The 27254-nt window shown below is 55.1% G+C and overlaps 8 protein-coding genes across 8 annotated transcripts; 3 read left to right on the plus strand and 5 right to left on the minus strand.

Moving 5' to 3' along the window:
• Positions 1-251: 251 nt before the first annotated feature.
• B0H18DRAFT_997282 (salt tolerance down-regulator-domain-containing protein) lies at positions 252-4924 on the plus strand. The gene is made up of 5 exons (XM_048045452.1): positions 252-2057; positions 2182-2678; positions 2730-2944; positions 2995-3212; positions 3270-4924. The coding sequence occupies exons 1-5, from the start codon at positions 541-543 to the stop codon at positions 4819-4821; spliced, it is 3999 nt and encodes a 1332-aa protein (XP_047895427.1). The 5' UTR covers positions 252-540; the 3' UTR covers positions 4822-4924.
• On the minus strand, positions 4925-9396 carry B0H18DRAFT_997291 (protein transporter). The gene is given in 18 exon segments (XM_048045453.1): positions 4925-5096; positions 5150-5229; positions 5282-5405; positions 5460-5517; positions 5567-5916; positions 5972-6161; positions 6215-6303; positions 6372-7044; positions 7095-7207; positions 7260-7367; positions 7425-7585; positions 7640-7761; positions 7823-8097; positions 8165-8587; positions 8638-8796; positions 8850-8917; positions 8928-8930; positions 8982-9396. 18 exon segments carry the CDS (start codon positions 9284-9286, stop codon positions 4963-4965), a joined length of 3435 nt encoding a protein of 1144 aa, XP_047895428.1. The 5' UTR covers positions 9287-9396; the 3' UTR covers positions 4925-4962.
• A 286-nt stretch (positions 9397-9682) lies between these two features.
• B0H18DRAFT_1103463 (uncharacterized protein) lies at positions 9683-12205 on the minus strand. Its single transcript, XM_048032584.1, has 22 exons — positions 12183-12205; positions 12055-12127; positions 11842-11983; positions 11707-11788; positions 11630-11643; positions 11475-11573; positions 11410-11419; positions 11341-11358; positions 11257-11282; positions 11179-11204; positions 11092-11126; positions 11013-11037; positions 10940-10951; positions 10866-10881; positions 10765-10813; positions 10607-10707; positions 10507-10553; positions 10436-10448; positions 10354-10381; positions 10222-10279; positions 10146-10170; positions 9683-10094 (listed from the first exon to the last, which is right to left on the minus strand). Exons 3-22 carry the CDS (start codon positions 11907-11909, stop codon positions 9842-9844), a joined length of 1005 nt encoding a protein of 334 aa, XP_047895429.1. The 5' UTR covers positions 11910-11983; positions 12055-12127; positions 12183-12205; the 3' UTR covers positions 9683-9841.
• A 2472-nt stretch (positions 12206-14677) lies between these two features.
• Positions 14678-15600, plus strand: B0H18DRAFT_873829 (uncharacterized protein; the record flags this gene model as incomplete). The annotated part of the gene is made up of 5 exons (XM_048040319.1): positions 14678-14740; positions 14795-14935; positions 14988-15094; positions 15147-15186; positions 15250-15600. The coding sequence occupies 5 exons, from the start codon at positions 14678-14680 to the stop codon at positions 15598-15600; spliced, it is 702 nt and encodes a 233-aa protein (XP_047895430.1).
• A 1143-nt stretch (positions 15601-16743) lies between these two features.
• On the plus strand, positions 16744-18699 carry B0H18DRAFT_1117471 (uncharacterized protein; the record flags this gene model as incomplete). Its single annotated transcript, XM_048033591.1, has 11 exons — positions 16744-16823; positions 16882-16960; positions 17031-17044; positions 17097-17133; positions 17192-17253; positions 17953-17998; positions 18057-18247; positions 18313-18340; positions 18393-18456; positions 18511-18535; positions 18591-18699. 11 exons carry the CDS (start codon positions 16744-16746, stop codon positions 18697-18699), a joined length of 735 nt encoding a protein of 244 aa, XP_047895431.1.
• A 150-nt stretch (positions 18700-18849) lies between these two features.
• B0H18DRAFT_211342 (uncharacterized protein) lies at positions 18850-19857 on the minus strand. Its single transcript, XM_048037139.1, has one exon. The coding sequence runs from the start codon at positions 19774-19776 to the stop codon at positions 19000-19002; it is 777 nt and encodes a 258-aa protein (XP_047895432.1). The 5' UTR covers positions 19777-19857; the 3' UTR covers positions 18850-18999.
• Positions 19858-22691: 2834 nt separating this feature from the next.
• On the minus strand, positions 22692-24423 carry B0H18DRAFT_997358 (NAD-P-binding protein). Its single transcript, XM_048045454.1, has 7 exons — positions 24364-24423; positions 23904-24304; positions 23700-23840; positions 23524-23630; positions 23434-23473; positions 23089-23371; positions 22692-23031 (listed from the first exon to the last, which is right to left on the minus strand). The coding sequence occupies exons 2-7, from the start codon at positions 23964-23966 to the stop codon at positions 22853-22855; spliced, it is 813 nt and encodes a 270-aa protein (XP_047895433.1). The 5' UTR covers positions 23967-24304; positions 24364-24423; the 3' UTR covers positions 22692-22852.
• Positions 24424-24710: 287 nt separating this feature from the next.
• Positions 24711-26059, minus strand: B0H18DRAFT_211604 (uncharacterized protein). Its single transcript, XM_048037141.1, has 6 exons — positions 25841-26059; positions 25643-25783; positions 25477-25583; positions 25380-25419; positions 25024-25312; positions 24711-24966 (listed from the first exon to the last, which is right to left on the minus strand). Exons 1-6 carry the CDS (start codon positions 25901-25903, stop codon positions 24788-24790), a joined length of 819 nt encoding a protein of 272 aa, XP_047895434.1. The 5' UTR covers positions 25904-26059; the 3' UTR covers positions 24711-24787.
• Positions 26060-27254: the final 1195 nt, after the last annotated feature.

Below are 27254 nucleotides of genomic sequence, written 5' to 3' on the forward strand. Positions count from 1 at the left end.
TTCCGGCATCCACAATAATGTGACATGGCAAGTTTCCCTACGCTGGGCAACTCGCCCACGTCCGGTCCACGTTCAGCAATTATAGAGACGCCCCGGCCGCCCGTCCAAGATATTGCTGCCTTGTCAAGTCTGTTATAGCATGCCAGTAGAACAACGGGTGCATGGCGACGGCGTTGGGAGTGAGTGCGAAGAGAAGGATACCAGGCATTTGGTACTTACGTAGAATACCACTATTCCGGTGGGACCCCGTGCACCGCATTTCACGTGACTCTCTACAGCCGGCGCCAATCGCGCGACGCCCTGCTCTCCCAGTCTTGAATCTTGACCATCTCCTCGAAAGTGCAAACTCCCATCTCGGCTTGCGCACTAGCTTTGCTGCATATCCTTCACTTGTCTTCACCGATAGTTTTCTCGGGAACTGCTTCTGCGGTGCACAGCCCGCACCATTTCCGGCCTGCTTCTTCTGGTGCTGCATCCTTCACTGAGCTCTCGCAGTCTTCTTCCTGCTTACCGCGCATTCTCAGCCTCTGATTCCGAACAATGGCTACCGGCAAAGCCAAGAAGGCGGCCGTACCCGTCTCGCGACCCACAGTCGTCCCTGCGCCGCCGTCGGCACCTATGCCAATGGCCGACCCCACGCCCGCACCCACGGTGAACGGCAAGAAGAAGAAGAAAAAGAAGACCAAGGGAAACCTCGACCCCGCCTTCCAGGGCATGGTGTTCGAGGACAGGCTGTACGGCGAGGACGACGACATCCAGGCGCAGCTGGTGAGTGCGGAGTCCGAGACGCGGTCTCCAGAGTCCCTGCACTTGTCCACGGCCGCCTCGCTCGAGTCCGTGCACCTGTCCACGACCGCGTCGCTCTCTGCATCGCTCGCCGCCGTCGCCCGCCAGAATCCGGGGATGGTGACAGAAGCGGACCTGGCCGCCACAGTAAACCACCTCACGCGCGGGATCGAGCCGGACGCGGAGGGCCGGTTTGACGAGGAGTACCTGGAGCAGTTGCCGGACCACATACGGAGCTTTGTACGGAACACTTACTTGCATCTGAGCGCGTATGGTGACGGCGACGAAAAGACGCAGGCGATGTATGCGATCGCGCAGCAAATCCACGCCGGCGCGGGCGGTGGCGGCGCGAAGAACAGCATGCGGTACGCGGCGGGCGCGTACCCGACGACGGTGCCCTTCGACCCGGCAATGTTCTCGGACCCGGCGTTCAGCCTGGCGATGGAGCAGGCGGCGGCGGCGAACGGGCTGCACCCCCTCGGAGAGGGCGACGCGCTCTCGCCGACGAACGTCGTGCTGCTGAACGAGTACGGCGAAGAAGGCTACGCGGAGGACGACTACTACAGCGAGGACGAGCTCGACGACTTCGACGACGTCGACGACGTTCGTCGCGCGGCGGCAACGTACGCGCGCGACGCGCCGCCGTCGAGCGGAGGCGGCGGCGGGTTCGGCCCGGAATATATGCCAGGGCGAAAGAAAAAGCCGAAGAAAAAGAAACGACAGCCACCGCGGCCGGCCAGCGCGGAGGCCCCCGGCCGGCTGCGGCCGGAGACGCCGGGCGACGCGGCTGTGGGAAATTCGCCGCCGCCATCCTCTGCTCACAACTCAATGCCGACCGCGCGACCTCCGCCGTCGTCCAACCCTCCGCCGTCGTCGCGCGCGGCGGGCAAGCAGCCTATGTCCTATGCTGCCCCCGCGCCAGCCGCCAACCCACCCCCTAGTCGTCGCGCAGCCTCCAAGGCCCCCATTACCTCCCACGCGTACCAGCATAATCATACTCATCACCATCCATCGCCACCATCTTCGAACGCCTCCGCACCTCACAAACCGCGTCCCCCAGCGAACGGAACAGGAGGGGGAGGTACGGCGAAAAATAACAAGATATGGAGTACGAGCACGACAGAGGAGCGGGAGCGCATCAAAGACTTCTGGCTTGGGCTGGGCGAGGAGGAGCGTCGGAATCTCGTGAAAATCGAGAAAGAAGCCGTCCTCAAGAAGATGAAGGAGCAGCAGAAGCACAGCTGTAGTTGCGCTGTCTGCGGTAGGAAGCGGTCCGTGTGCCTCTCCCCCTTTGCACGAAAATTTTTACTGACGCTCGGCATCGGCTCTCGTACCCAATCCCGCTGTGTCTGCATCGTGCACCTCCGTTGTTGCGTGACGCGTGTTTCGGGATAGGAGTGCAATAGAAGAAGAGCTGGAGGTACTGTACGATGCTTATTATGAGGAGCTAGAACAGTACGCGAACTACCAGCAGCGCTACATCTCCTCTGGCGGCACGCTCCCTCCTCCGCAAGGCCCAGGACCCTTCCCAGGCAGCGTTGAGCTCGACAAGAACGGTGTCGTCATTGATCCCCATGCTCCCGCCCATCCCGCCACACGCCCGAAAGGCGCCGTCATGACCAATGGCCGCAAGCCCGTCAAGCCGCCCGAGAGCGAGTTTGATGAGGACGACGGTGAGGAGGATGAGTATGAGGAGGAGGAGTACGACGATGAGGAGGACGATGAAGAGGAGGAAGAGGAGGACGAGGAGGTGGATGCGGCAGACGAGGACGACGTCAAGCCACAACCCGATCGGCGGGCGCCGTCCCATCGGCGACGCGCCATGCCCAACGGGACAAAGGCGAACGGCCGTGATGGTTTGGGCCACTTTGGCAACAGCCTCACTGTCACAGGCGAGTAGCACGCAGCTACATTCAGTCCGGCCTCTGATCTCACGATTACAGGAGCAGGTAACATCCTCACCGTGGCCGATGACCTGCTGAAGAACGACGGCCAGAAGTTTCTCGAGATGATGGAGCAGCTGGCTGAGCGGCGGATGCAGCGCGAGGATGAGGCTGTGCAGGACGTCGAGGATGAGAGCGAGGATGAGGATGATGACGAGGGAGATGAGGATGACGAGGACGATGACGAGGACGATGAAGATGAGGACGAGGAGGAGGTCCGTATCTGTGCGCTCAGTCGTGTGACAGGCGTCTGACCCCGCAGTAGGTGATGACGGAGGAGCAGAAGATGGAGGAAGGCAAGCGGATGTTCTCCATCTTTGCAGCACGAATGTTCGAGCAGCGGGTGCTCCAGGCGTACCGTGAAAAGGTCGCACAGGAGCGCCAGTTGCAACTCCTTCGCGAGCTCGACGAGGAGGACAAGAACAGCAAAGAAAAGGAGGCCAAGAAACAGACGCAGAACCAGAAGAAGAAGGAGAAGAAGCGGTGCGTCATGCTGTCCATGCGGCTATCTACTCACGTCCTTACCTCTGCTCGCCACAGTCAGCAGAAGCTTGCGAAGGATGAGGAGCGCGCGGCCAAGGCGGCTGAGAAGGCAGCCGAGGACGCAGAACTTAAGGCAAAGCAGACGGCGCAGGAGGAGGAGCAGCGTAAGAAGCGCGAGGAGGAGCGTGCACGCCGTGAAGCGGTGCGGAAAGCGGCCGAGGAGGAGAAGCATCGCAAAGAGGAGGAACGGCGGAAGCGCCTAGCTGAAGAGCGCGAACGCGAGGCAGAACGGGAACGCAAGCGCAAGGAGCAGGAGGAGAAGCGCAAAGCAGAGCGGCGGGCGCAGGAAGAACGCGAGCGCAAGGTACGCGAGGAGCGCGAAGCCAAGGCTGCCGCCGAGCGCGCCGTTGCTGCTGCTGCGAAGCGCGAACGAGAAGAGAAGGAGCGCAAGGAACGGGAGGAACGGCTGGCGAAGGAGCGCGAGGAGAAGGAGAAAGCCGAGAGGGAAAGGGTGGAGAAGGAGAAGGCAGAGCGAGAGGCGCGTGAGCGCGAGCGTGCAGCTCAGCAACAGCAACAGCAGCAGCGCGCAGCCTCGCGCAATGCACGTCCACCTACTTCGCCTCGGAATGCTAACACAGCAGGGCCCTCTCAGCGGTCGCCAAACCACGCTGCGCCGTCGAAGAAGATCCTTAACAAGCCTACGCCCGCCCAGCAACCCGCCACTCCCGCTCCTCCCATCATTCAGCCACCTCGTCCTCAGCAGCCCCGCGTGACGGTGGTGACGAACCATACCGCGCCGCAGCCGATGCCTGCCCATGTTCCGAACCACCTCTCTCCCCAAGGGCCTCCCATGTTCTCACCGGGTGTGATGCCTCCTGTAATGTCTCCACGCGGACCGTTCACGCCAGGTCCCTTCGGTATGGGCCCTGGTCCGTCGATGCAGCAGGGCCCGCCACCGCCTCTGGGGCCATCCGCGATGCCGCGAACCTTCGGCAACGGCATACCGTACGATGCGCCGTTTGTACGGAACGTGCCTCCGCCTGCTCCCATTGCTCCGCCCTCCGCCATTGCACCACCAACTCCTATCGGTCCTCCAGCACCTATTGCGCCTCCCAACCGAGCCTCTGGCAATGCAGTGACCTCGCCGACGCATCTCACTCCCAGTACGAGTCGTCTTCCTGCGGCCGATCCTGGTCCCATCACTCGCCCGATTGCGCCCATCGCGCCCATTGCGCGACCGTCCGCTGACGCGTCGGGCTCCGGTTCCACATCACCAAGTCGTCGCTCGCCCAGTCCAAAGGGTGTGCTAGGCTCATCTGCGCTCGCTGCGGACGACGATGAGGTTGTGCAGGCACCGAGTCGCCGCGCTGTTGCCCCCGCTCCAGTAGGAGGAGGATGGGGAAGCCCACGTAGCTCGGGTCCCGACATGCGTGGCCCCTGGGGGGCCCCTGGGCCTCATGGACCGCCTGGCTTTGCATCTAATCGTCCGCCGCCTCCCATTGGACATCCGATCTGGACATCGAACCCTGAGTGGCACCCTTCGACACCTTTCTTCGCTAATGCTTTCACTGCTCACAACCCTTCGCCTCCTCCTCACAGTGGTAGTTGAGTGCATTTTGACGGTCCTTTCTGTTACCCACTTCATATCGCATCTTACCTGCAATGATCCTTATTGACCCGCATGACACTGACAACAATATAAATGCATTAAAGATCGTATCTCCGCGTAATTCCATAAGCAAGGCATAAATTACAGCAGTTTGCTAGATGCTGCTGGTGCTATTCGACTACGGATAAGTTTGATGATGTAGAGAGGGAACGCGCTGATAGCCACAATCACTGCGACTTTCCAGGCGAATCGTACCGAGATGACGAAGGTGAGGTCTGGCAAGTGTGGTCAGTATGCATACGTCGACAGCAACATCAGCTGGACACACCGAAGTATTCAGGGAGGAATGCGATGCTGATGACATAGAAGAACAATGTCGCGACCTCCGAGATTACCATATAGACGTGCCTAGTGCACGAATTGTAAGTCGCGCAATGAGAAAAGACAATGTTCTGCTGACCATGTGGTTATTTCTAATGCCACCATGATGAGCTCATTCAGGATCAACGCCGTAAACGATATTGAGACGATGTTCAGGAACTCGTTCTCAAACAACACGAGGGACATGATCATGATCGCGGCACCTAGACGTAAAAGAGGCATGAGGCCCAGCAGTCAGGCAGAGAAGTCAGACGCACCTTGGTAGACGCTGATCATCAGCCACATAAAGAACGTCTTGAACGACAGCACCCGACCCTGCAGCCCGCGTGAGCCTCGACGAGAAGATATTAGACGACTAACTGACCTTCGTAAGCTCTTTGTACAGCTCTGGGTAGAGCAAGGCGAGATCTTCATTGACGTCCCGGTCCAGCACCAGGGAGAAGACAGGCGCCATCGTATACACAGTAGCGTATCCTACCATCAGCCAGCCCTGGTAGAGTGCTATAGGCGCGAAGTAAAAGATTGCAGAGAACACAGCTTGCATGACGGAGATGATAAGTCCACGGTGGATAACGAACTGCGCGAGCTTCGCGGAGCGGCGATACGAGTTGCGCCCGTGCCAGAGAAGGAGCTTCGTGAGATGGCTGAATTGCGTGACGGAGAAATCGGCAGCAAGAGATGCTTGTTTCCCTTCTTTGCCAACGATACCAACACCTAATGATAAGCCAGTCAAACAATCGCCACTCGTGATCTGTTTCACCTTACGCACCGACATCTGCAGCCTGGATCATGCTGACGTCGTTACCTCCATCGCCGATACAGCAAACACGCTTCTTGGTGTGGTGCCGAATCAAGCGAGCTACATCAGCTTTCTGGGTAGGCGAACAACGACATGCTACGACAGCGGAGAGCTTCGTGGCGATCTCAATGAATTCATTCTTGAACAGATTCAGGCATAGCTACAAGCATTGTGGTCAGTGTTGCACAGGGGTGCGCGTATGGAAGAACCGACCTGCAGAGACTCTCCGTCGATCACAAGACAACAATCCAGCTTGTTTTGTAAGAACTCCAGCTGGTCTCGAACTTCCGTCGCCGTCTTCACTAATCATACCGACAGCGGTTGAAAGGTGAGCACGCCGCCCGACGGATAGAAGTAACAACTGACGAACATTTCGCAACTTGATGGATGTACTGATTCCGTGCAACAAGTTTTGTCGATATTGCGATACACGTCGCAGTCTCGATCTTGTCACCCGTCAACATCCAGATCTTGATACCAGCATTCCGCAACAATTCCAGCGTCGACTTGACCTCATCTTGCAGCTTGTCCTCGACACCAGTGAGACCGAGCAATTCCAAGTCTCGTTCGAGCAGTTCCGACACCACAGTAGTCATGGCCTCGTTCCGGCCTTCGAGCTTGATGCTTGCCTGGTGGTGGCGCTCCTTGAAGAGTGCGTACGATTGTTCGCTCAACTTGCGGCGCGCCATGACAAGCGTCCGGAGACCCTCACGGGCCATGTTCGCGCACTCTTCCTCAAGCCAGTCGTTCCGCTGTACAATACGCGCCATGACGGCATCGGCACCCTTCTGCAGGAAGGTAATCTCGCCCGACTGAATGTCGCGTACGATGATGCCCATGCGCTTAGACTCGGAAGTGAACGGGAAGAGGTCGAGCACGTCGTAAGTGATGCGGGAACCGGAGGGCGTCTGCAACTCGATCCGCGTGCGGTCGCGATACGTGAGTGTTAAGCCGACGGACTCAGTCCACTTGACGATCGCTACTTCGTCCGGAGAAGACGCTTGATAAGTCACGGTGCCGTCATCGTTCGTTACCGGAGTGACCTGAAAAGTCGAATGAGCGTTCGGCCGTGAGGAGTAGTTTGTATGCGCACATTATGGCAAAGAGCAAGACTGAGGACGACATCATGCACACGAGAGGACATATCTCGACGCCCCCTCGTGGCAAGCTGCGCACCCGTGGTAGTAGAGCCTATGCGTTTGTGCGCTGACCATTGTATGAGCAACGACACCGCAAGTCATGGAAATCTCCCTGATACCTTGTTCTGCAGATGCTCCAAAGGCCACGGCAAGTTGATGTACAACCTCGTCCATGGAGTCGTATCCGTACGACACAGTGCCCATGTGCAGCCTGCGCATCTCCATCTCTACGCATGCGCTGCGTCAATCGGTCAACGCGGAAGAGTTTGACACGGAATGCCTACCGTTCTGCGTCAGGGTCCCGGTCTTGTCACTGAGCAGATACTCTATGCGGCCGAGTTCTTCGGGCAGCGTACTTGTACGGACGATCGTATTCGGGATCTCGCTGTCCTTCATGATCTGTTGCGCGTATACCGTCTTGCCCATGTCCAGGTTCACGCGCAGACTAGAATACAACTCGTCGCACCTAGTTTACGGATGAAGGATGAGTTGCACATACCTGATCGGGATGATGGACGAGAACAGGATGAGAAAACGGAAGATGTAGATATACCACAGTCCACGGAAGCCGTTGAGGGCGACAAGAGCGAACGACAGAGCGAAAGTCACCGCACATAGAATCTGATCAGTAGTGGGTATGGTACGTTATTATTCTCGGGTGGACTGCTGCGAGCGCACTGACCTTGGCGAGTCGGTTGATCTCCAAGTCTAGTAAACCCACCTTCGTCTCTGGGTGGCTCGTGTTCATGACTGCACGCGTCTCAGGGCCAGTGTAGACAACGAATCCAACAGCAGAGCCAGCCGCAAGGACAGTGTTCGCCCATAGAACGTTCTCCGCAGTGAGAGGCTCGACGGTAGGCACTTGTACCATGGGCACATCGTCGTCGGAGGCAGACCGCGGTGAATTGATCGTGAATGTGCCAATGAACGTATGGATATCCTTCGTGGGCGCATCCGCTACGAAATCATCCCATGGCCGTGCATTTGTGAATAGGCATGTAATCGACACATGGAAACCACTCACCATAGATCTCCGCGTCAAGGTCCATGAGCTCCCGCTCGGACGGCAACTTCTGACACGTGGGCACTGCGACGCGCAGCTTCCAGTCCGTCTCGCCGTCAAGTTGGTCGGTCCTGATGAAACAAGTTCCTGACGAGTCTGAGGTGCGCAATAAGACCAGATCAGCGGGGACGCGCTGGTTCTTCTCCAGCAAGACGAGATCGCCCACACGTAGCGCAGAAGACGGGACGGAGCGTGTATGCGGGCCATCGTCGCGGTCTAGGTCAGGAGACGAGGACCTGGAGATGGTGGTAGGCGTGAAGATGAGGTAGCGCGCGGAATTTGCTTCGCGGTCCCGGAGATTCCGCTTGTAGTCATCATACGCTTCCTTGCCCATGGTCACGAATAGGACGAAGGCAAGGGGAGCAACATAGGTCGCGATAAATCCTATGACCAAGTGAGCCGCTCTGTACCCCGGAGCGCGCAGAACGGCGTACCAATCTTGAGCGCGGGTATGAATTGGGACAGTGCGACCAGTAGGAAATATAGGTTGAAGAAGAATTTGAACTGTTCATAGAATACAATCGGGAGGAAGGTGAAGGCATTGTACTTTTGGTTGCGGACGATATTAGCCGGGAAGCGGTTGCGCTGCTTGTCTGGTGGAGCATATATGCAGTCAATGTAGCCCTGCTCACACGAGTGCTCCTACCTGGTGGTCTGAATGGCACTGTTCTCGACTTGTCTTGTGGTGGCTTGAACTTGCGCGACCAAGGTGAATGCTACCTCGCGTATTGCAGGTTTAGAACAGTCTAAACTGATGCAACCATAGTGAGAACATACTGGCGTTGACGGTTCCCCCCTATGATCCCTCTGCTCCTGCTCCTCGTCGTCTCTGAACTCTCCGTCCTCCTCGTCACCCAAGAGACCCGCCTGTTCGTCCGGATGGTCCGCATCGTCGGCATAACGCTCTCTCCGCTTACCTTTCCGCCGTGCTGACGCCGCGGCGCGCGGACTGAGAGGCATGGCGTCGCTCGGAGACCCGGGTTCGTCACCGTTGGGTGAAGGTGCGCCGTTCGCGAGACGCTCGTAGCCCACTGTAGATAGCTTTCTGTGACGCCTGAGCTTGTGTAGGGGGATCTCAGACATAGACTCCCTCCGGGCGTCCAGAAAATGTCCAAGAGGTGATCCAGTATGTCGTCCGCAACTGGTCTGAAAGCGGCTGAACGCCTTAGCACTAGGTGTAGTATGAGGTAGTGATATGGGAGTAGAGTCGTGTACGTTGTTGATTATGCCGCGTTTCCAGTCTACTGAAGATAAGTACTTATCTTAGACTCACTACTGAGTTACTGTATACTTATCTCGGGTAAGTGATACTTAAGGAATCTAACGAACATAACAGTGACCATACTACTTGCAGTAACCAGAACTGTCCGGCTGGCTAGTATATCGGCGGCATGTGGGCTTCTGTCATTCCGTCTCTCTGCGGACAAATTAACCGCCTGCTTCGTGGTTCGGTCGCGCCTGGTCGCAGCACTCGAGATAGGCGGCGCTCATCGTGAATATATTAGGATATACATATATGCTCAAACTTTACACCTGCGTAAGGAGTCCTAAGTCTTTGAAGGAGAGACGTCGTGGAAGTCATCGACTTCCACGCAGTACAAATTAGGTTCGACTCAAGCACGTACTATACTGCAGCTTCTACACTGCAGTATTCGCAGCGGACGCTATGATACGACCCGAGTTTCGACCGTCTTCTGCGAGGCGGTACACAGGAAGCGGGGTGTTGGGAGTAAAGGGGCCAAAAGTACGGCTCGACGACGGTCTCGTTCGGGCCGCTTCGGGAGGGTCCTTGTCCTTGTCTGGACTGTCAACTTGCGTTTCAAGGCTGCTGAGCTCGCGGGCTGGAATGTCTTCCTGGAAAGCGCGTCTCACAGCCTCTCGAGAGTTCAAGCTGAGGGAGCAGTCAATAGTCAATTACTGAAAAAAGATATTTAGAGCATACGTCGATAGGAAAGAGCATGGATAGACTGTGATTATCATAGTCAGATACAGAAGTGTCTGCGAGTCGGATTACTCACTTCGAATCAGTATCCAATAGAATACAGCGTATATCAGCCCTTCGCCCAGTGTGACCCACTGAAACCAGCGCCGTGGTGAGATTATGAGCCACGCTGACGGCGAATGTACGTATAGAATGGTCAGGCACGTACGGTGATGAGACAGACAAAGCTGAAGATCCTGGAAGGTACGGGTGAGATCTGGAGTAGGAACAACACCTGGCCGAAGACTTACATGGCGAGAACACCTAATGCAGTACGTTTTCAGAGCGCGAGCGTAAGGTAGTCTGAGTGTCTAGAACTCACATGTGCTGAGTGCATAGGTCATCAGAAGAGTGACGGCTTTGTTTGTCCTGTTCAGTGTATACTATGAGTATCACATGGTCGACTACCTCATTTTCCATACCGATAAAAAGCCGTTCGACCCTCCCGCAGATAGTACACAGTACATCCCGCGATCAATAAGTCACACACAATGTTAGCAGTCAGTGCTGTACTCGTGTATGCCTAGGCGCGTTGGCAGAATGAGAGGTCATAAATACCCGGTAGCATGTCGCCACGCACATTCGCATGTCCTGCCTTGCCAGACACAGAGAAGTAGCGATCGCTGTAACTACAAGTCGATGAGCATGCACCACAACGCCAGTGATCGGAAGTATGCTCACCCAGCAGCGGTGTATGCTATGGTAGTAGTCTGACGCGTTAGTCCGTTGTAAGTGCATACATGAACAACACTGACCTATGGAACAGCCTGAGCCGCGATATGCCATACGTGTCACGTTGTTGAGCATACAAGATAGATCATCACACACCTAGCTCAACGACGCCAAGAAACCCCTAGATAGCTTGAAATATCATAATGGGTTACTGTGACAGATGGGTTCTACGTACGATGATTCCAGGAATTAACAGCCGTCGCTTGCCCACTCACAAATGATTAGTGTTCGTGAGGCGACATTGAGCATCCGTGATACCTACAGACATAGATCCTCATTGCAAAGAATCTATTAAGGCGTCACTTATGTTAGCATGGATTGGCACGGCTGTTACACGTACAATTGAACCAGCAACCCCACAAGGCCCTATATGCACCGAGCCGTCAGTACAAGCGTGCATTGGTGATACCGCAACGGTACGTACTCCGAAAGATATTTGAACCTGTTAACCTGTTAATGACATGCACTTAAGGGTTATGAGGATGTCACGTACCGCAATACTCCTATGTAACGCAAAGTGGTCAAAATTCCATGCTCGCCGAGCCGCTGACCGCTTACCACGTCACTGTATCAAGTGTTCCATAGTCCCCATAGTTCGTCACCGTATAGTGATAGTATGCGGTCGATATCAGCGCAACATGCAAGGTATCCAAGATGCTGGCGATAATATCAGCGTTCTGAGACTCGACCACTTGAGAACATGTGCAATTTACACAACGAGGGCAACCTGACACATCGGAAACCACAAGTCATGAGTCCATTGAGGTGGGGCTCGCGAAAAACGCCTTACAAAGAGCTTCAGCCGCAAGCTATCGCTTTTGCTGTATTGCGTATAGTACAACCACGTCTGCAGACATGACACGCCATAAAGCCTGACGCAATGGTTAGCATCGATAAAGGAAAGCAAGATCGGAGGGAAACGTACATAGTTGAGAGTATTATACCTATGAAGGCCGCGCCCAAGAAATTATCAAGGGGAATGAGCGTAGGCATGACTGTCGTCGAAGCAGAACTCTGAACAGCCGCAGGGTATAATCATATCAGCAATGCGCATTATATGTATACCGCTACGTATACCGCCCAAAGTGATGACGAGCGCGTCGGTGTAGAGGTCTACGCATGCCACGCGGACACATACCATGCTATGGTGCGTCTAAGCAATGGAAGTGCCTGTATCAGATAGGATGCCGCTGCGGCCACCTGTGATGACTGTACGTCTTTCTTTCGACAATCTTCAGTGTAGATAATCCCCGATGATGGATTCAGTGGTCACAGCATTATGGTCCCGCCCCGGTACCAGTTATTGTTGGGATTCATTCAGGAAAGGTGGCTTGTTCCCCTTCATTATTGATGTTAGCAGAAGCCGCTCACCCACGAGTCCAGAGACCAGCAGTAGACTATTGCACATACTATATCCAGTTCATCGCCTACAGCAGAGCAAGATGCTTTCAGCGTCAGCGAAATGCTCAGCGCTCAGCGCCGACATCCACCTTCGGCGACGAGAGAAGTCCGAATCGGATGGCCTCACTTGCGCACTGCCATGCTTGCAAGTGGGTATCTGATACGACGATGTTCGGGTGATACGGCGTGTGCATGTTGTGTGGCTATGCGAGAACGAGACGCACCAGCGCTATGTGATCAGAAGTCAAGGCTGGGGGCGGTCGTCGGGACACAGCTTGACAAGGTCTTTGACTTGAGACTGTGCAAGTGAGATAGCTAGATGACACCAGCCTGATGACGTCTTCCCAGTCAAACAGAAACATGCAGAATGGGTCTGACTTGTAGACACATGAGGGCCCCGAGTCCGCCGAGGACGGGCGATGGAGGATACACATCAAGATCAAGTACAGTTCGAAACATGGCTTGAATGAGAACCAGTCTAAGTGTGCGCGCACCGTCTACTTGGCCATGGCAACTCGTCGATAGCACTACAATCTAGCCCGCATGGATCGGAGTAGCGGGACTACAGTGTGGTTGTCCGGCACTGTACGGAGGATCCGGGCTTATCAACGCGAGCGGTCCGAATAATTGTTCAATCAGTTCTCTGCAATGATAGAAGGTAACGTCAGACACTAAGATGTCAGACAATGACGCTCACTTCGGTTGTGGGCCGGAGACGGACGCGTTCGTTAGTACAAATGCAGCCGCTGAGGTGAGTTTTGGCAGACATGACAGGGCATATCCAGGTACCGAAGCTGACTCTCCCTCACACTCGGGAGTGTCCTGTAAATCCCCGTCACGGTGCGTAGGTCAGGACTAGCGAACCTCCTGCGTTGCTCGCGAGTCGATGTGGCTTCCGCGGCAAATCCTGCATATTTCATCAGCCATGTCGATGCCTCGGGACAGTCCTCTTACATATTGACATAGATGTCCGAGTCTGGAATGGCGAGTATCAGTAGAGGTTGTCTCAACGTCCCGGTTTAGAGCGCGGTACGTCTTGAAGAGAAGCGGATATGCTGAATAGGTTATTGAACTAGGACGCCTTGCTCTCCGAGTAAAACGTGTACTTGAGTCGAATGGATGTCAGTGAGACTGAAGAACCCGGGCTCGACGCGAACTCCGTTCGTTTTGCAAGTGCTCGACGTTGTTGGCAATACCAAATAAGACATCCTTGGTGGCGAGTGTAGTTTTGTCCAAAGAACACAGCTAAGTATCGTAGGGCGCTGCTTATGGCATCACCAAAGCTGCAGAGAACCTCGTTGCAACGGTGGTCGGCATATAATCAAAACCTTCCGTCGCGCGAAGTTTGTGTCGAACCCAAGTCAAACCTTTCATGCACCAATGTCATGACTGCTTTTATGGACGAAGCACAACTTCCGGTCATCATTATAATTATCTTTGCTTCGAGAGCATATCTGAACACTCGCCTTGTACAATGGACCGTTTGTGGTAGACAGTTGAATCAGTCGTCGGCTTTGAAGGGACTGGGTGATCGTAGCATTACCAGAGATCGGCGCTGTCTCCACACGAGATTGACCGAGGGTAGTTATATCCTAGTCTCTGCGGTGCGCAAACCATGACACTTGAACGACAAGAGTGCAGCAGTAGTTGCGATGGTCGGACGGTGTGCGAAGGGTTATGCATAGACGCGCGCTCAGGGGAAGCGCCTACGACGGCTGCAGATCTCAGAGCCCAGATCTCGAGATCTCAAGATCTCAACGCTCAGCGCTTAGCCTTTTGAACTTTGTCGTTTTCGATTTGTTTTCGATTCAATAATCCTCGAGGCCCCAAGAACAACCTAAATGTTACACGGTGCTATACTGCGTACTACCATCTTCCTTCCGATTAGAGCGCTCCTGTCAGTACTAGACTCTGCACTCGGCGTCTGAATCTCCGGTTCGATTGACAGCCTGAGATGGCAACTTGAGTCTCATAATATCGATGCTTTAAACGCAAGTCATGTATGTAAGTGCTCTCGCGACGAGCAATGCATGCTGAATGTGTATATTCAGTAGGAAGATTGATTGCGGTAGCTATGCAGAGGTTTCCTTCAGTCAAGACGTGAGCAGTGCGGCCGGAAGCCCATTTTCGACCAGTCTGCCATGAACCAGTCTGCCATGAAGACGCGTCAGCGTCGGCCGCGGAGCCAGGGAGAATTACGCCGAGGTCCAAGATGCTTGAAGATGGTTCTCCCATAGGTCATTAGGCTGATATCTCAGGGCCGCAGTCTTCTGGCTGGTTGGGCAAGTATATAGCTCGTTCAGTGACAGCAGAATGCCGTGTCCTAACTTCGCAACTCATAGTCCAAGTGTTCGCACGCGATGCCGTTGTTCGCTCTGATCGGTGCTGCCCGAGGGGTCGGCCTCGAACTCGTCCGCCAACTTGTGCGTGCTGTCTCTTCATTCGTCCTTTGTTCTGTGCACTGACACGATGTGCAGTCTGCGAATGCCGACAACACTGTCATTGTGACTGTCAGGAACAAGGAGAAGTCCGTGTTCCTAAATGAACTCGTGCGGCAGTCGCAGAACAAAAACATCCACATCTTGGAGGCAGATGTCGTTGATGCCCACGCCATGGAGGTACGCGTTTTGACTCGGTTTAGGCATCATTCACTCGCTCACCCCGTCTCAGCGTGCTGCCGTCGATGCCGCTGAGATCACTGGCGGAGCCCTCGATGTTCTCATACATAATGCAGCCCGTATGGAAGCGGAGAATCGGGTAAAGGGATTGTTCGACTAGTAGGTTTTCCCTCTATCGAATCACAACGAGCTACCACGGTTCCTTGCGCAGTGAATCGGCCGAGAAACTCGACGCCGAATTTCTGGCCTCCGTATGTGTCCATTCAGCTGACCAGCGATCGACGTGTATGACTCACATCGGTGATCACTACTAGTTCCAGGTCAACGTCCTTGGAGTTATCCACGCGGTCAATGCATTCTTGCCGCTGTTGCGCAAGGGTACGACGAAGAAGGTGGTAATCATCGGCAGTGAAGCAGGCGACTGCGGACTCGTCTGGAAGATCCGGCACGCGCACGCTGCAGCCTACGGAACGACCAAGGCCGCAGCCAACATGGTCGCGACCAAGTATGCGGCTGAACTGGAGAGCGAGGGGTTCACGGTGGTCTCAGTGAGCCCTGGTACGGTGGATGTGTCCGGGACATCAGCGTCCGGTGCCAACCATGGTAAGTCTTGCTTTGTGACCGACCCCAGAATCGACTTACCCACCTATGCGTCACGAACCTGAAGGTGACACAAAGAAGATCGCCCCCACTGTCATGAAGATCTTGGAGAATATCCGCAAGGCGTTCCCGAAAGCAGGGACACCGATCACGCCCGAGGAGTCTGGGCGCCGCTTGATTAGCTTCATCGGCTCCGTCAGCCCTGCGGAAAGCGGTGTCTTCCACCCTTCAGCTGAGTACCTTGATTAACTGTAGCCGGAATGGACTGCTCGGATTGTAACTTGCAACTGTATGACTCTCGCTGAATGTGTGACAGACATAGAACGTCAGGCGGTCTGTGATGCGCCGTCTCCATTATTCTGCAGCGTTGTTGCCATTTGCGTGGCTGGTTCTAAGTGCGGTTCGGTAAGACTACGGACGTAGGGTTCCACAGGAGTTGTGCCTATGTCTGCAGCTGATCCGTCGTATCGACTCGGACTCGGAAATGCCTTGATCTCCGCAGACTGCGGTTCTCCTATTACTTCCAGCCAAATCGGTGAAGTGCAGTTCTGCTGACAGACCCTTGGGAGGCAATGCGCCGGACATATGCCGGACGCCCGGAGGCGTCGATCACTACTACCTTATCGCCACAGCGCAAGCCAATGCAGGAAAGCACTTCCCCCAGGCCTAAGCGGGGTAGCTCATAATGTGGTCAATAGACTGGCAGTGCGTGAGCAGTGCAGGTGAACTCAATTGGTTCATTTGCTTGGCTCTGGTTCCATACGTCCATGAATCTGATAACGGATGACAGGGAATTGCTCGCACAATCGAAGTCCTTTTGATATCGTCACCGTTGCGCTGGGTCAAGGATACATTCAACCCACTGGTCACATCGCGTCTCGGGTAGGCGTTGCAGTAATACGAATAACATGCACCTCCTGAGAGCGAGAAGCTCCTACTAGCACCGGCGACGACTCAAAGTCATCCTCAAACGTGGCGCCGGATTCATTCCTTTGACTTGCTTGGAAGCAGCTGTCAAGTGTCCCAAAGGCGTAATGGTCGACTCAGATGCCGAGGCGAAGCTGCGCTTCTCCCTCCCCGTAGAGATTCGATCCGGCGTTATGGAGGCTGAGCTCGCATTAAATGTCTGGATGGCTTAAATCCATATATCGCCGCCTTCGATCGCATATATAATAGCAGCTATGCACTGCCCTCAGAACGAGCGAACGATGGTCGAATCCGCGCTGGTTGGTCAGAGTCTCGGGGACGATTTGCAGACGACGTTCATCGGAGCGTTCTTCCTCTTCCTGTAAGTGATTTCGAATTGTCGTCCAATGAGACCTCGCTATCAACATATTGTGTATTAGGCTCTACGGTTGTACCCTGGGACAAACGGTATACTACTACTCGCGCTACGGGCAGGACCATTCGCAGCTCAAGATACTTGTGAGTCCTGGACTTTCACTACGCTGTCGCGGCGGGGACACTGCATACTCATGTCAATTGATATCATTAGGTGGGAGTATTGCTGTACGTCAATCGCTGCATCGTACTGCGTCACTGAACACTGAATTGCCTTCAGTGCTGTCGACACTGCGAAAGTGGGGGCAGGCGCCGATGTATGGAGTCTATACGACATACCCCATCCGACTGTCTAACTCATTGATCGTGCGGTAGATCTTGTATTACTACACCGTGGCGAATCACCAAGCGCCATCCGACATCGCTGCGCTCATAGGGTCGGTTATGCGCATTCCTCGGCAACTTACTATCAGCTCACGATCATATACATACCAGTGCATACACGGCAAGTTCACAGCGATTCAACTCCCCGCCAGCCACTGATCTTCTGCAAAGATTCTGACTGTTCTGGGGGTGAGCACCGGAACATGAGTATCACAAACAGCATTTTCTGAACGACGAAAAGATCGTGACGGTCTTTGTGTCCCAATGGTGAGCATCTCAGTCGAGTGTCAATGATACCGGTGTTCCTTGGAATGAACGCACCCCCCTGTGCTTCAGCTTCTATCTGCGGACCATATACTCAGGTAAGTGGTAACCCCAAACCTCCGCATCAAAACCATCCCGATAGGCAGCGATATTCAAGTATGGTCGGGGCGACGGAAGGCACATCGCGTGGCTATCGTGATACCCGGGGTAGGTCCAAACCTGAGGATTCATCTTGGAAGTACTGACACCCAGGCTTACAGCTGCTCCTGTCTATGCTTGGTTTCGGTGCGCTCTGAACACGTCGTCCATCCATGCTTTTTGGCTAACCGCGTTCGATCGCCCAGCCACCGGCATCGGTCAATAGTATAACCCTCTGCGGCTTTTGCACCAGGGTGCTGACGTTTCTACGGAACACGTCAGCATGGATAACCGAACTGTAGGTTTCCTTCCGTGTTCAGCCTACCAGAGCGAGTCTCAACGTTCCATAGTAACCTACATGACGCAAGCAAGGACGCACTCACGGGCATCTCAGCGGTGCGCTCCCATGTCTCACGTCTTTCTCGTTGACTCACCAAAGTATCACCGAATGCAGAGGATGGGCGTCGTCCAGCTTGCCACGAACATCGCAACAGACCTCTACATCACCGTCGCCCTCACGTGGATCCTGCACCACTTCCATTCTGCCGTCGAGACGCGAGGGCTGCTGAGGAGGTATGATTCGAACCTGGGCACGATCATGTCGCGCCTGTTTGCCTACAGCGCAAGTCGAGGCGCACTGCTCCTGTGGGTTTCTTCCGCATGTTTCATCCATGATGACGCGAGCTCTGATCGCTGGCACCGACCCGCAGAGTCCTGCAGGTTGTGGAGATCACTATCGTGCGTGTATCGAATGTCATCCTGGCGAATTCTCATGTCGACGACTATACAGAATCTCCTCGATGACGAACATCACACATACCTTACCAACATCGTGTGGCTCTCACAAAGCACAAGTGCGTGCCTTGGTGATCCATGTCATACAGGAGCTGATACCAGAGAACCATCAGTATACTGCAATACCGTGCTGGCTGCGTAGGTGCCGATTTCTCCTGAGCACGTTGCTCACCATCGTGATCACGATTCACAGCCTCAACGTGCGGCAGCACGTCCGCGAGAGTACAGCCACGCCATCGCTCTTCAGCTGGTCGATGCGTCGGGCACAGTCGGGCATCTCCGCAACAATGCAGAGGTCCTGACTCACGTCTGCATAAGCGAAGTCATGAGTGGAGGGCGTTGTACTGTTGTGCATAGAGAGCGACTTGCCAGGTGCAATCGATGCTGGGACATTCGTTGTTGGTTGTCTGCGTTCTACACTGTCAGCAACCTCCGCAACGAGAAGTTGAGTAGGCAGCCCCAGGACCACAACGCCAGAAGATCCCCTGCACGCCATGCCAGAGTCATTCAGAGTACAGATTCGTAGATCAGTCCGTGCAATGAAACATATACTATACATGATACACGCCTCACGGCAACTAGCACGCACAACGCACACCTACCTACACTTGGTTCAACGGCTCGTATCCCGCGCGGCTGCTGCCCCCGCGACTGAGCCCAAAGCCCATCAACAAGCTCTTCCTCACGCTCTTCCTCCCCTCCCCGTGCATCTCCTCGCCCTCCTCGCTCTGCCTCCTCCTCTTCGCCTCCTTGAAACCATCCGGGGGCACGTCATACAACCGCTCATACTCGACGCCGAGCTCACGACCCTTCGTCCAGAAGTCCTTGCAATTGCCGAATATGCCAAGGTCGAAGGGGTTCGGCGCCTTGCCCGCACGCGCGAGCCCATCGGCAGCCTTGCCCTTCGTGAAGCGGTCGAACCCGAGGAGGTTCATCAGGAACCCACTCCCGCACCCTCCGCACGCACCATGGCTGTGCTTGTGGTTATGCCCCGTGGGCGTTGCTGCGCCATCGCCGCCGGGCATGCCCTGGTGTTGGTTGTGCTGGTGCCCCATCTGGGAGCCGAGGCTCGCACCACCGCGCCCGCCCATAAAGCCATATCGCCCAAGGTTGGATACTTCGAATGTCGTCAGCTGGCGCGCGACCTGCCAGTACTGGCTAGCGAGGAGGACTATGGTCCATGACAATTGGAGCGTCGACCAGCATGCGACAGAGAAGAGGAAGGTGTCGTACGCAGTGAGTGCGCAAAGGTAACTGGGAAGAATGCAGATGGGGGAGATATGCGCAGGGTCGGTGGGAATATCGATTGACGAGAAGTCTGCGTGGTAACGTCCGCATTTAGCTGACTTCGCCGCTGAGACGTAACCACTTACAGGCATATGTGAGGTAATCGAAGAGAACGATACCTGTCACCAATGTCGTGACGAAAAGCAAAAATTGGCGATGGTTGTTCACGCCAACTGCACGCTCGCAATCAACACACGTCGATAATAATGTTTGCTCGACGAAGACTTACCGCAATTCCAGACCCAAGGGCAATGACTGCCAGCAAGTCAGTACCGCGGAAAACACCAGCAAGACAGGCAGACGTACTGGTCCTGTCGGGCAACACACCGATCACATGTCCGGCAATGCTTGGATCGCAATGGCTTCCGTGCCTATCACACGGCATCAGTACCGCCGGGGCGGACTCACTGGAAGCACTAACCATGCACTGAATACAGAACGTCTGTCCATTGAGCCGGCCTTCCGATGCGAGCTCTTCAATGTTCTGGCGGAATATGAGTATGCCTTCAAGACAAGATATGTACGCGAACACTCACCGATTTGAGCTCTGCATCGCTCGCAGGCTTGGGACAGCTCCCCGGGTCCAAGCTAATTGCTCGGAAGAAGTTGTACGCACACAGGATGACGCTGATGGCGAAGAGCAAGTGGGAGAAGGCATGCGATTGGGTCTCTGCAGGAACGATATATCAGGGGATCCTTCGATATACCAGGAAAGACTTCGCTTACGATTCACAAGGCGCGTGAGCCAACTGTAGGCGACCCATACTATTGACGCAAATATGATGCCTGCAAAATATGGGCTTTGCGCTACGCTGTCGGTGTAGTTCGATTTGTCCAGGAGGACGCGTGTGACGACCTATAACCGATTCAGCAAGTGGCACGATGTACGTAGGACGGTACCATACATGGTGCATGCCGAAGAAGAGTGCCATCGAAAGAATTATGCCGGTGTACCATGGTAGGATCGTCAGTGTCGTGAACATGAGGAAAAAAGAGATCGTCGGGAGCGTGAATATCGCGATTTTCGTGTTGCGCTATTAGGGGCCGCCGATCGTGGATCAGCCTCCAGACTTGCACGGTCAAAGGAGGCACGCACGTCACTGAAAGGCTTCCGCTTCTTCGTGCCGTCTTCATTCATCCCACCCTCCTCCAGCGCCCGCTTCCAAGCCCCGAGACTCTTCAGCTCAACGGCCATGTCTCGCGCCGTCCTGCCCTCGCCGTCTTTCGCGCTGATGTCTGCGCCGCACTCGATCAGCCTGCGGATGCACACCCGGTTCCCCCTCACTACTGCCCAGTGTAGCGGCGTTAGGCCCGTATCGTCCTTCGTGTTCGGGCTCGCGCCGTGCTTGAGCAGCAAGTCGACCGAGAGCGCGTCGCCCTGGTAAGCCGCCCACATGAGCGACGTGTGTCCTTGCGAGTCTCGCGAGTCGACGTTGATCGGCTGGTGGAGCAGGTAGAGCAGCGGCATAACAGATGAGGAGTGCGTAACGAGGTGCAGGCTGTTGTAGCCCTGCGCGTCGGCGATGGTGGGGTCGGCGTTGTGGGCGATGAGCAGCTGGATCACGTACAGGTAGCCGTTCCGCGCAGCCCACTGCATCGGCGTTGCGACGAGATCGCCGCCCAGCGCATCGACCTCGGCGCCCTGCTCGAGGAGGTAGCGGCAGGCAGCCACTTGCGCGTTGATGGAGGCCCAGTGCAGGGGCGTGATGTTCTGCTCGTCTCGATCGGTCGCCTTCGCCTTACCCGATTCTATGAGTTCCCGGATGGTCGCGACGTCTCCGCGCTGTGCTGCGACGAAGATGTTGGCCTGCACCTTGCGTCAGTCACCCTCAAGGAAACAACCAGAGGCATGGCACTTACGTCGGGTTCCTGCAGGGTTGGTGCGGGCTGAGAGGACGAGGCGTTCGCGCCCACGACAGACGCGGCCGTAACAGAGCTGGCAGACGGCTCGGATTTGATCCCAGCGAGGAAGTTTGGGTCGGCCATGGTGGATGGGAGGGATCGCAGCTGGCGCGGCGGTCGTGGCTGTGGGCAACGACGACAACAGCGCCTGCTGCCCCCAATGATCGGCACGTGACCTGTGCTTTACAAAAATAGCATCTGGCAAGCGGCGAGCCTAGTAGCTCTAGTCATGCATTCTGCGGCGGTAATTAGATAAGTAGGTCGGCAATAAAGTGCCTGACGTTACCTGTACATGGAGGCATATACCAAAAATTCAACAAGTGCACGGTTCGTCTGGTGAGTCCATCGGACAACTTGAAGAGAGGAACTTGATGACTCGGAGTCTCGGAGTCTGAGGAGAGGAGGGGCAAAGACACCGTCGGTACAAGCCCGCCTTTATACACTGACACAAGTGGAGCTCGTCAGAAGCGGCGGCGGAGTTCCAAGCAGGTGCGAGACGAAGGAGAGGCTAGGAGAGGTTAAGACTGAGAGCACGGTGCGGGCTGACGGATTTGGAAGGTGCCCTGCCGTTTTGGGAAGGTGTTGTACGTCAAAGTCACGTGCATGCCCGCTCGCTGACAGTGGTTGAGTTTTGGCTCAATTATTCGTTGACTCCCTGTCAAGCAAGGTTCGGTATTCAGATGTTGACCCGGCTCACGGCTGGGAAATATTCCTGAGATTCCGATAGCCTACGCTGCAAGGTAAGTACTTACTACATTGGCGAGCCGGTGTCTTCGCCTGGTGGCCCGGGATGATAAGTCCGAGACGCCATCGTCGTCGCGGTCTTGACTCAATGAACCCGAGAGAATTGGAGGAGTACACCAAAGTACGTATTCTGCATCGCAGTAAGTATTTTTGATAAGAAATTGACCGGCCACGAAGGTGTGATTGGTTGAAACGAAGCACCACGCTACGTTGCCGCCAGAGTCAGTGCCTTTCCGGACACCTCCATGGCACCGGGCCAAGTGTCGTACTCACGAGTCTGAATGGACAGCAGGCAGCTCGAGACATCCTCGGAAAGGCGTGGATGTCGAGCCGACTATGTAGCGCATTTTCAAATCGGTCTTAAGTTTACTGGACACGGTAGATGTCTTATGTTGCGTACTACTTCACGCAGCAGTTCATTTACGGGACGGGTGATCTATCAAATACTGCGATGCATAGCCACATTAATAGCCTAGCGTTGCGACACAGAAAGCCGTTCCACTCTATCCCCTCGAAAGGCGCTCAGTAAATGTACTCGGTCGAGGGGTGAAAGATTCCGCTGTCCGCGGGACCGGCAGAGTCGATGAAGCTGACCAGGCGGCGGCACGACTCCTCGGGCGTGATCATGGTGGCCTTTGGGAAAGCCGCATAAATTCCGTTCATGATCTTGTTGACAGTGGGCATGAGCTCTTCAGGCGGCACTGTATGAGTTCATGAGCTCAACTTGCGACGAAGATAAACCTTTCAGTGGGGCCTACCAGAGTAACCAGACCCGGTGGCAGAGACGTCGACCATGCCTGGACTGACGGAAACGACGGTGAACCCCTCGTTCTCGAGCTCAGCCGCATACTTGGTCGCAACCATGTTCTCGGCCGCTTTGGTCGTCCCGTACGCTGCGGCCTTGGCGAGCCGCATCTTCCATACGAGGCTGGAGTCTCCGCCTTCGCTGCCTATAGTTATGATCTTCTTCGCCGTGCCCTTGCGCAGAAGGGGCAAGAAGGCATTGACGGCATGGACGACTCCGAGGACATTCACCTTGAACTATGAACAGGGAGTCAATCAAGCCTCTAGACATTTCATTGAGCACAGCAACCGGCACATACGGAAGCGATGAACTCCTCGTCGAGCTTCTCCGGTGTTTCACTGCGGAGGATGTTGAATCAAAGTCCCAGCTACCCGGGCGAACGACGTACTAGTCTAGGAATCCCTTGACCATATTCTCTGCCTCCATGCGCGCGGCGTTATAGACGAGAACATCCAGGGCTCCGCCAGTAATTTTCGTCGCTTCGGCGGCTGCGAGCTACAATGACGGGAGAGATTAACCTTCGCGCATCGCCCAGATGCTTTCAATAGGATGCGAGACGCGAACCTCCATGGCGTGCTGGTCCACAACGTCCGCCTCGATGACATACACGTTGTTATTCTCTGATCGCTGCACCAAGTCTTTGAGGTACGTGGGCTTCTCTTTGTTCCGTACGGTCACGACAACGGTGTTGGCTGAATTGGCGGACTGGGGACTGCATGTCAGCACTAGTTATAACAGACAGTGACCAGGCCCCAAGACACTACGCACGAGCTGGCGGACAAGTTCGAGGCCGACCCCGCGCGAGGCACCGATCACAGCGAAGGAGGGCATCTTGTTGATGTTCTGAGTCGGAGGATTGGATGAGATCGACAGTGAAATTGGGATCCTCACCCAGTACTGCTGGGCCGCAGGTTTTGTACAAATGTCGCGGACCAGGTACGCGTAAGCAATATTCACCGTGGGCGGTGCCAGTGTATGGAAACGTCGATGCGAATGCGTACGACACCTGCGGCATCGTTCTTACGGACCTTCCGGCCGATCGGCGAGCGTCTGAGAACTTGAATCCTACTCACTTGCGACATGCCGCCACTAACGCGTCTTCACGGCAGGTAAGTTGACGCGTTCGAGTGCATTCGGCATGCCTGCTTCCTTCTGCTCGGCATGAATCGCTGTAGTAATAAGGGCGTCAATATATGAGTCAATGGGTACGAGGAACGCCTGTGCTTGCCTAGAGCCATTGCGAGTACACCGAAGGCCAATCCGAGTCGAGAGTGAACAGGATCTGTCAAAAGGAGGCATCGAAGGCAGACGAGCGCGATGTTGGTTCAATTGTGCGCTGCGCAGCCAGACAAGTTTGACTTCGACGTCATATTCTCCGACTTGCTACACAGCCAGTAAATCCAGGGGCAGCATATTGGTGCTCGACGGATCGCAAACGCCGGTGACTCGCGATCGTGTCATCAAACTGTATATATTGACATCCTGGCACAGAATGTAACCCTGGGATACGCTGCGCTCCATGGACCGCACGTTGCAACATCTGTAATACCTGCTATCCGGGTCGGCCATTCGAGTCTTTAGTCCTGCATAGATGCTAAAGTGCGATGAGTACAGTAATACTCACAACTTATCCTGGCAGATATCCGATCGAATCAATCAATGTACTCGGCCGAAGGGTGAAAGATTCCACTGTCCGCGGGACCGGCAGAGTCGATGAAGCTGACTAGGCGACGGCACGACTCTTCGGGCGTGATCGTGGTAGCCTTCGGGAAAGCCGCAAGAATCCCGTTCATAATCTTGTTGACAGTAGGCATGAGCTCTTCGGACGGTACTGTATGGATTCGTGAGCCCATCTCACGACAAAGATAAACCTTTCAGTGAGACCCACCATAGAAACCTGACTCGGCGGCAGTCTTGGAGACGTCAACGATGCCGGGACTGACGGAAGCAACGGTGAAGTCCTCGCTTTCGAGCTCAGCCGCATACTTGGTCGCAACCATGTTCTCGGCCGCCTTGGTCGTCCCGTACGCTGCGGCATTGGCGAGCCGTATCCTCCATACGAGGCTGCAGTCTCCGCCTTCGCTGCCTATGACAATGATCTTCTTCGCCGTGCCCTTGCGCAGAAGGGGCAAGAAGGCATTGACGGTATGGACCACTCCGAGGACATTCACCTTGAACTATGAGCACCACGAATGAGTCAATCAAGCCTCCAGACAGTCCAGTGAGCCCGACACGGAAACATACGGAAGCGATAAATTCCTCATCAAGCTTCTCCGGTGTTTCACTGCGAAGGACGTTCAAATGAAGGCCTGCTAGTAGCCGTCCGAGGCGAACGACGTACTAATCCAAAAAGCCTTTGATCGTGTTTTCTCCCTCCGTGCGCGCAGCGTTATGGACGAGAACATCCAGAGCTCCGCCAGTGATCTTCGTGACCTCGGCGGCGGCATGCTGCATCAGCGGGAGCAATCAGCCTTTGACACTGTTCAAAATAACGCGAAGACGCGCACATCCATGGCATGCTGGTCCACAACGTCCGCCTCGACGACATGCACATTGTTGTTCTCTGATCGCCGCACCAGGTCGTTGAGGTATGTAGACTTCTCTTTGTTCCGGACGGTCACAACAACCGTGTTGGTCGGACTGGCGGACTGAGGACTGTATGTCAGTAATAGAAAACAGTGACCAGGCGCCGCGACACTACGTACGAGTTGGCGGACGAGTTCAAGGCCGATTCCGCGGGAGGCACCGATCACAGCGAAGGAGGGCATCGTATTGATATTCCGAGTCGGAGGACTGTATGAGATTGACTGGACGCGAAATTGGGATCCTGACCCTAGTACTGCTGCATTGTAGATTTTATACGAATGTCACGGACCAGGTACGCGTAAGCGATATCCACTGTGGGCGGCGCTAGTGTATGGAAACGTCCAAGTGGTTGCGTATTCTGCGGGCCCATTGTATTCGACATCCAAGATGAAACAACAGAATCTGGACATTACCATTATGCCCGGAACGTTAAGACCGCTCATCCGCCGTATTGCTACCGCCTTAGTATGCTGAGTCGACGCGGAATTGGCGCCACATCTGCGGAGCATACCATACGTGATTGAGCAGCCTGCCAGACCGTGCCATCTGTGAGCCCAAAAGCAAGACGTAAAGCATGCAGGAGGTGAATATTTGGATACTCACTCTAACATGTCACAATATTCAGAAGGGAGTCTTGCCCGAAATCAAGGTCAACTTGCCACCGTCATGGTTGCCCACGAAGTCGAGAGAGGCTCCGCAGAACTGTCCTCAATCGGCTATATGATTGCACTTCATGCTAGCTCGACACCTGCGCCGTCGGTGTTACGGACATTTCCCACCGATCGGCGCGCGTTTGAGAACTCGTATCTTAGTGCACTCGCGACATACCGCCGCTGACGCGTCTTCACGGCAGGAAGATTGACGTGTTCGAGTGGATTCGGCATGCGTGCTTCTTTCCATGTCGGCGAATTGTTGCCACGGTAGTAGTGAAGGCGGCAAGACGAGGGAGTAAATAGGTACGAGGAACGCCCTGTGCTTGCCGAGCCATTGCGAGTACACCAAACGCCGATCAAGAGTGAACAGGATTTGTAAAAAGGAGGCATCAAAGGCAGACGAGCGCGATGTTGTAATTAGTTCAATTGTGCGCACAGCCGGAGAAGTTTGAGTTCAACGTCATAACCTCCGACTTGCTAGCCAGTGGTAAATCTAGGTGCATCATATTGATGCTCGACGGGTCGCGGGAATGCCGATGGACTGCGGCGAGGAGGGGAGGGCAGGAGGAGTGGGTGGTTCACGGTGGCTGAAGAGAGTAGTTGAGCGCCTAACTGGAGCAGCACTGGCATAGGCGCCTAGCGACGTACGCTTACCACTTACCGACCGCAGGAGGAGGGCAGCTTTTCAGTTCTGGCGCTGTCGCATTTTGTTTGCTCGTGTGCTCAAGTCTCAGTGCGGTGGTACCGCTCGACCTTGAGTTCGCGGTTCGTCAGGCCGCTCGGCGTCGCGCGTAGATTCAGAAGCGACCGTGTTCTTGAAGTCTTCAAGTTCCCCTGGCCAGTACTTGTGCCCTTCATCCGACACCCGGACCCATGGAAG

The sequence above is a fragment of the Fomitopsis serialis genome, assembly GCF_022376445.1.
Source record: "Fomitopsis serialis strain Sig1Antser10 chromosome Unknown B0H18scaffold_20, whole genome shotgun sequence".
Taxonomy (NCBI): Eukaryota; Fungi; Basidiomycota; class Agaricomycetes; order Polyporales; family Fomitopsidaceae; genus Fomitopsis; species Fomitopsis serialis.